Here is a 7843-nt window from a genome sequence, read left to right as displayed (position 1 = left end):
CTGTGTTTTTGTATGACCCATTCGCTCTTTTGTGAATGATATTCGTAGGCTATGAAAACTCTTGCAAAAGCCCACTTTTGCTAGGGATTCATGCTTAAAGGGCCAACTATGGCCACCATATTATTGAAGCCAATGATGGGCCTTTTATTTATTTTTTAAATAATCAACAGGGAAAACCTATTAGAATGGATCAACTTGCTAACAAAAATCAAAAGAGTATACCTAATAAATGGTAAGATTATCTATTTAGGTAAAATTATATCTTATCCTTTTTATTTGAAGAATAAAATGTTATTTTGATACTTTATGAAAATTTTGTTTTTCATTTCTAAATTTTAAAAAGTTGGTTTGCAATCTCAAAATTATTTTTAAATGTTTTAATTTTTGTCTTTAGGTTTTAAAAAAGATTATGTTTCATTGTTAAAATATTGAAAAAAAATTCATTTTTTGTTCTTATTTTGTATATTATTAAAGAAAATTCTTTATAAAGTTTAAGGATGAAAATAATATTTGGATAAAGTTTTAAGTATCACACTCTTATTAGTTTAAAAGAAAAGTTTTTTTTATAAAAATTATTACGGCGAATTAATTTCGACCTAACAAACCAAGGCACAGACCACAGACAAGTTTTTGGCCAGGTCATTGAAATGTGAAACAAGGAAATAAATTGAGAGGTCAAAGATATGGTCGACGTTACAACTCTAAAGTCGACACAATAGACGTTTTCAGTAACACCAAGGCACAGGCACGCCACCATAAAGGGCGTAACGGAAAGCGCACGCTCTTCGTTACCCTTGCAGTCAATTTCACAGAGTTCAGCTCACTGAACCAAAAAGATTGCTTTCTGTACTCATCGATTCAATTCACCATGGCTTTTCTATTCAACAAATTCCAAGAGGTCTCTCTCTCTTTCTCTCTCTTTCTTTCTCTCTTTGTGGTTTTAGTTTTACACTTCTACTGAAAATACTGTTCTCCATTTCTCACTAGTAAAAATGGGTTTTCACTTTTCCATTAAGTTCTACTCGATTGAACACAATCTATGACTGTTATTGAACTAATCTGATATGGGTTTTTGTTCTTAGTGCAAACCCAGATCAGTTTGTCATAAAGATTAAAACTTTGTTTCATTTATGCCTTTGTTTTCTTCTTTTATGGTCTTTTTTGAATGACCCTTTTGCTCTTTTGTAAATGGGTATTTACAGGTTGTGAAAACTCTTGCGAAAAGTCCTACTTTTGCTAGGGATCCAAGACAGTTACAATTTGAAGCAGACATAAATAGATTGTTTCTATATACCAGGTCAGTTGTGACTGTGAATTTGTTAATTTAACTATCTCTCATGTATTACCTTTAAACATGAATTGTATGTGTCTACTGGCTAGTTTCAGTAATGCTGTTGTTTGTGTTAATGTGCAAATATAGGTAGCATATTGTAGTGTAGAGTTTAGACCATTTGATTGGTTTTAATAAACCTCTTGAGTGAATTATTTTCCTCAATTTTGTCGATAAACATGCTTTTGGTTGAAGTAGTAACTGTTGTGGAGTAGATGCTATGGTCAAATTAATTAGAAAAAATTTACCATAACAATGAGCTGTACCTCAAATGACATTTCCTCCTCCCATAAAATGGGATTAAGGGTAAGTTTTTGGATTCAAAACTTGCTGGGTGTGTAACTTACCAATATTTTTTTTTTAAAAGGGAGTAGAGACTTAGATTCCAACCCTATCAATTGGTATAATTGTGTCAGATCTAATTGTCCTTGCAGTGCCTTTAATCATTGGACGATGAACTCTTTCTCTGCATTTTATTTTTAGCTGTCCATGACATCTCATTCTGCTTTAGTTGTTACTATAGCTATATTATTTATTACTTCTTGACATAACTTGATCTTTATGTTTGCCTCACTTCTATCCAAATTTTAGCTTCTTAGATCTTGTGCATCAATGTCGAGTGCTTCAGCAAAAGATAAATTTCTTTTAACTTTTTGATTGATTAAGCCAAAAGTGAACATTTAAATAATTTCTATTGCATTTTGTGTAGATGCTATTTTGTTTGTTCCCTACTTTGCCACTTTGCTTCGTGTGAATTTATGCTTCCTTTGTCACTCAGTGTTCAACTTCATTGGGTGTCCTTTAATCTCAAATTTTTTCTCATGAAAGACTTAAACATCCAGCTACAACCGTTTGGGAAGGGATGCTGGGGAGGCAGATGCAGAGGAGATCATTGAAATGGCTAGTAAAGCCTCTCTTGCTAATCAACAGAAGCTAGTCCAAGAAAACATCCATGCTCAGATTAAAAGTTTCTCCATGTATATGGATGAAATTCTTCTTCCTAATTCTAAAAGGATAGGTGAGGCACACGAATTGCCTCCACAACCAACAGCTGCTCCTTGTCAGAGTGGCCTTGGTTTTGCTGTTGGCAGGCATGACCAACCTACTGAACGTCCTGGTAAGATTCTGTTTGCAATCCAAAAAATTTTTCCAATGTTGCATTATGTGCTTAAAATTGCATGATTGTGGCTTGAGATGTTCAAATTGTTGAGTTTTCTTGTGACTTATCCTTTCTATGTTTGCGGTAGTGGGATTATCTTGATTTTTCTTTTTTGGATAAGTAACAATAAATTTTATTTAAAAAAAAAAACAAACCAAGTACAGCGGGGTGTACTCAGTGTGATTATCTTGTTTGAAGGAGTGATATTTTGATTTGTTCCATTAATTACCTTAACTTCTTTACTAGTTTCTTTAAACAAATATAGTTATTTAATAAGTTTAAAGTTATTCGTGTAGAGTTCAAGTCAACACCCATTCATTTTAAAAAATTAAGAATCAGGCAGCAAAATGGAGGAAACAGGGTGGTGGCCTTGAGGGTAGGGGAGGTGAGGGGAAGATGCCTTGAAGATGCTTGAAGTTGATTGGATGGCATCTTCAAGAAGTATTGAATCACTATTTCCAGAGTATTGATTGGGAGTCTGTTGGTGTATCTAATGCTCTATCCATTATCTCTAGCTTCTATAAGGTCTTTTTCTTATGGTAAGTTACACATGCATCTAGTGGGTCTTGAACCCCCGATCTCACCCTCCATCTAGCACTTGCAAAGGGAGGAGGTGCCAGTTGAGCTAGAGTTGATTGGCAAAAGTCAATTGGTAGGATTCAAACATTAGTACTTCTATAAGGTCTTTCTTGAAATCATGTTTTTTTTTGTTTGTGACGTGAGTCATTGGTAGTTCTTGATATTATATTTTTGGAATGATGGTATGCTCTAGTTGCTAGATTTCTTTTTCAATGTTGCTATGAGTATTCTCCTCCTCTTTTACCCACGTGTAACTTACCAATAAAAAATAAAAAGATTTCTTGCATGCTGTTAAAACCTTCTAGAATATCTCTTGGCTCCATTTCATTGAAGTTAAAACTCTAAATAAGAGTATTTGTTCCTAGCTTTGCTTGCCTTATTACAGCAAAACAAGTAATCTCAACCAGTTTGTAACCTAAATTGGGAATTTGTATATAGGTGCTTTCAATGGGTTAAGTTTGGGAGGATTAATAGATCTAGGGTATGAAGTTGTAGAAGAAAAGGTGAAGACTCAAACTTGGCAAGGGTTTGATGAGTTTTTTATGGTGATTTGATAGAGAAAATGTGTGCGGAGTTATGGTGTTGATAGGCAAGAGGAAGGGCTTTACTTAGGGTTTGGGACTAGGAAGCATCGACGCGGCTGGGAGGGTGCCGCACTGGAGTCCGACGCGGGGTGTGGCCACCGACGCGGCTGCTTGCGTGTCGGTGCCGCGTCTGATTTTTTTTTTTTTTTTTTTTTTTTTGTTTCCAAATTCACGCCGATTCGCGCCAAACCAGGCCGATTTGGGCCGAATCAGATCGTATTGGCCGAATATTGGTGTGTTTTGGCCGGAAAAAGGAAATCGGCCAGTGAGGGAAAAAACATAAACTGAAAATACCGGTGGACTGGACTGGATGTTGATACGCCGCTGTCGCCGTGGATTGAAATCGTATCTTTACTTCTCCGTCTTCTTCGCTGCCTCTTCTTTGCTTCGTCTTCTAATCTGTTTCTTTTTTTCTTCTTGGAAGAGCTCTGTTTCTCTTTTTTGATAAGAACAACTTAAAAGCTCTTTTTTTTGTTTGTTGTGGCTCTCTGACCAAACACGTGAGAGCCACATCTTTTCCTCTCTCTCTTTTTTTTTTTAATAGGAAGCTATACATATTTTAATATTTGCTACATATATCCTTTATTTTGTTTTTAGGCTAACCAAATACGTAAGCCATTAAGCTGCATTTTTTTTTTAATTTATTTATGAGAAGTCTCACTATTTTAATACTTCTATCAATAATTCAACTGTCAAAAACTTTTGTGTACTTATTACTATCTATTTATTTTTCTATTATTATTATTATTATTATAATTATATGAGTTTTCTATTATTATTATTATATAAAAAAGCATGCTTAGCAATATATTAAAAAAAAAAATTAATTGCCGCACCCCGCCACACCCACCCCCTATTTTTTCAAAAATTGCCGAGTCCCGCACCCACACCCGTACCCGCACCCGAATCTGGAAACGCACCCGTTCTTCATAGGTTTGGGATATAATGAAGAAGGAAAAGAGAGAAATTTATGGTATGGCCTGTATGAGTATGAACAGTACCATAAGAAAGAGAAGAAGAAAGGAGAGAACAAGGAGAGAGAAAATAAACAATAAGGCCAACATGTAAAAGACTAACTTGGACTCAAAGGAAATAGAACCTAAGATAGTTATGATCTCCTAGAAAATTCTAGATAATAAAATAAAATAAAAAACCCTAAATTCACTTCTGCCCCTAATTACAAAATTGACCAGAACTTGTTGAATAAAAACCCAAATAAAAACTGTTTCAATCTTAGGACACATATAACTAGACATTTAAAACCCCACTTTTACTTTGATTGGACTTGGCACATGGCCTCATAAAATAAATCTTGAACAGCCGAACTTGTGAAGTGATAACAACTTAATCTTCCATGGCAGCATCAAGAACGTAACATTATTTGTGTTGATTAAAAGAGTTTGTATTAAGTTCTCAGTTTTGTTAGATATTCTTCAGGGCCTTGATTGGAAATTGTTGGATGGGAGGTAAAACATTTAGCAATCAAGATTCATTTTTTTCAATAAATTGCTAGATCATGTTCAACTCTCATTTTAATATTTGGATGCTGTGTTGCTGGCTTACAAATGCCTGGATATGTGTTAGATGATAAAAGAAAAATTACTAGTAAAATCCAGGTAGGGAACAAAAAGGGTCGATATCTCTCGAAGTACAAAAGCCACTTAAGTCCTCCTGTTCAATCTCCTTATGTGGCAAGAGCTAATTGATACTGTTTTTAATATATGAATAATGTCTCAAACTTTTGTCTGTTGCTGACTATATTTCCCGATACTGCAATAAAAAAACCCTTGCCACGTCAGAGGTTGGATGAGAGGGCTTCAACCTCAGTACCAGTTCCGCTATACACAGACGTCAAGTATGTTTGATTGTTACGGAACTCGTTATATCTGAGCATATAAGCAGTACCCCATATCATATTCTGTGTACTGGAATCAAATTCAAAGTGATTCTGTACCCAGATTTGACTGCTAGACAATCAGATTTGTCTAATGTACTTGTGTGTATACTTTCACACACACATACACATTTTGAGTTTGGATAACTTTGGTATTATAGGGAAACATCTGAAGCATGAAATTTGTATCGTTATCATCTGCTGAGTTGCTTGTCCTGCAATTGAGAAAGACCATAGGTTTCCATTGGTGGTAACATTTCTGTGCCTTGACTGCGGCGCTTGGTGCGTAAAACTAAAAAGTTCAGAAATAGTTTGATATGCATGATTATGCATCACCTCTATCTTCTTCATTTTTCTTGACATTTCAGTTGTCTGATTTTGACTGTTTCATTTGATTTTTTCTTATTGACCTTGCTGGCTTTAATAATACTTGAACTGCTTGTATTTTATCAGTTATTGTTTCATGGTTAGCTTTCGTCAAATTGTCTAACAATCAACTGTTTTTACACATGCCACTATTAACATGGTCAAGCAATGCCATGTTTGGCCAAGATGTTTAGAATTTTCATGACATAGTCAAGCAATGCCTTGTACCCTCAGGGTAATTGTTGACAAAAACCTTTCCTTTTGGTCCATGAAAGACTTTATTCATCCTATGCTTTTAATGCAGGTACCTCAACAAATGAAATTGAAACAGATAGCTTGGTCCAGTGAGTGTTTTATTTTAAAAAGTTTAAAGTTATTCAAGTAGAGTTAATGTTAACATCCAATCACTTTTGAATTGAAGTATTGGCAAAAGAAATCTACAATTGGGCAGCAAAGTGTGGGAAATGGGATGGTCACCTTCAAAGGTGGGGGAGGGGAGGGGAGGGGAGGGGAAGATTTCTTGGGGATTTTCAAGTTGATTTTATGGAAGGCATATTCAAGGAAAACTATTTCTTGGGCATACTTAAATTGATTTTATGCTAGGCAGTGCTGAAGATGACTCTAAAAATTCCAGCTTCTATTTAGGTATGGGAGTTGGATTCACAACTGGTTTTTGGGCAATTTGTGGAGCTTTCTTCTTCAGTAGGACTTGGAGGCATGCTTTTTCAGATTTGCTGATGACATTAAAGATTGGATGTATGTGACTATAGTGATACAGATGAATTGGTTGTCTAGAAAGGCAAGAGTTTGCTTTTGCAAGTGAAAAAGGCATCATTATCTACCTAAAAGGTATTATTTCAAGTATTATGTCCTTAATATTGGTTGGTTCATGTTAATGTAGCAGTTACCTACTTTGAATGTATGATTTAATTCGTAGCTAATGTGATAGTCATTTGGATTTTATTTCACAAATATAGATTGTCTTTAACTTCAGTCTATATTTGTAGTTAGCCCATTGCGTTTGAAATAAAGTTCATTTATAAATTCAGACTTTGTTTTAATGTTTTGAAACCTTTTTTGATAGGTAGATAGTGGAGGGGAAGATGGGTTTCGACTACGGATAAATCACCATAAAGAATACCATTACTACTATGCTACTATTTGACTTTGTTTAGAGATATTTGAAGTGGACAAAGAGGGAACTCATGGGAATACCCTCAATAGAACCAAAGTTGTTCTATGACAGTAGAAATTGTTTCTCATATACATAATGCATCAAATAGGTGGCGTAGAGTACACTTTTTTTTTTCAAATACAATGCGTAGCATAATTTCTCACCTCATGTTGTAGGCTTTAATTCCATTGGAGGATTTACTTATTGAATATCAAAGAGGTGGGCTTGACATGAATTCTTATAATTTTGACATGGCGTTATTTGAATTGAAGTTAAGCTTGATGCCTAGAGAGTCATGCTGCTAATACTCACATCACTATATTATTGAATATTGCAATTTGGTGACACTGGTTCATGCACTGTTTACAAAAGAAAACTTCTTGATCTTATTTCATTCTGATTTTATCATAAAATATTCATGAACAAAATGAAACAGATTATGATTCCTGTGTAGGATGTGTAAGAACTATTTATCTATACAGTGCTAATCACTTAAAGAAAAACAAAATTTTTGGTCAATACACTATAATCGCAAACATGAGTAATAATGTTGTCAACTGAGTAAACTCAAAAGTTTATGACATGGTCACTTTTGCATATTTGAGTGATAAATAATTTATTAGCTTGAAAGATATATTAAATCCACCTTTTTTATATTCCAGTCCCTTAAAAATTAAAAGTCAAATGATCTGGTCAAATGAACATTCAAAATGTGACATGGTTATTTTTTCTCCTATTCGGTTAAATAACCTAGCTA

The 7843-nt window shown here is 34.5% G+C and overlaps 1 protein-coding gene across 3 annotated transcripts; it reads left to right on the top strand.

Moving 5' to 3' along the window:
- The first annotated feature begins 793 nt into the window (after positions 1–793).
- On the top strand, positions 794–7321 carry LOC142637430 (uncharacterized). 3 transcript variants are annotated; one of them, XR_012844636.1, is made up of 6 exons: positions 794–898; positions 1203–1297; positions 2173–2447; positions 6217–6256; positions 6558–6761; positions 6997–7321. XR_012844636.1 is itself a non-coding variant. In XM_075811708.1 (5 exons), the coding sequence occupies exons 1-5, from the start codon at positions 869–871 to the stop codon at positions 6616–6618; spliced, it is 501 nt and encodes a 166-aa protein (XP_075667823.1). In that variant the 5' UTR covers positions 794–868; the 3' UTR covers positions 6619–6905. The 3 variants fall into 3 exon arrangements, 2 of the variants coding, with proteins under 2 accessions (XP_075667823.1, XP_075667822.1); XM_075811708.1 differs by lacking the exon at positions 6997–7321 and having other exon boundaries at positions 6558–6905; XM_075811707.1 differs by lacking the exons at positions 6217–6256; positions 6997–7321 and having other exon boundaries at positions 800–898; positions 6558–6749.
- Positions 7322–7843: the final 522 nt, after the last annotated feature.

The sequence above is a fragment of the Castanea sativa genome, chromosome 5 (assembly GCF_040712315.1).
Source record: "Castanea sativa cultivar Marrone di Chiusa Pesio chromosome 5, ASM4071231v1".
Lineage (NCBI taxonomy): Eukaryota > Viridiplantae > Streptophyta > Magnoliopsida > Fagales > Fagaceae > Castanea > Castanea sativa.
This window is presented reverse-complemented; position numbering and strand designations above follow the sequence as displayed.

Coding starts and splice junctions, on each gene's coding strand:
- LOC142637430 (XM_075811707.1), top strand. CDS start 869: ATGGCTTTTCTATTCAACAAATTCCAAGAG. Junction 1,298..2,172: donor AGATTGTTTCTATATACCAG/GTCAGTTGTGAC, acceptor TTAAACATCCAG/CTACAACCGTTTGGGAAGGG. Junction 2,448..6,557: donor CCAACCTACTGAACGTCCTG/GTAAGATTCTGT, acceptor GCTTCTATTTAG/GTATGGGAGTTGGATTCACA.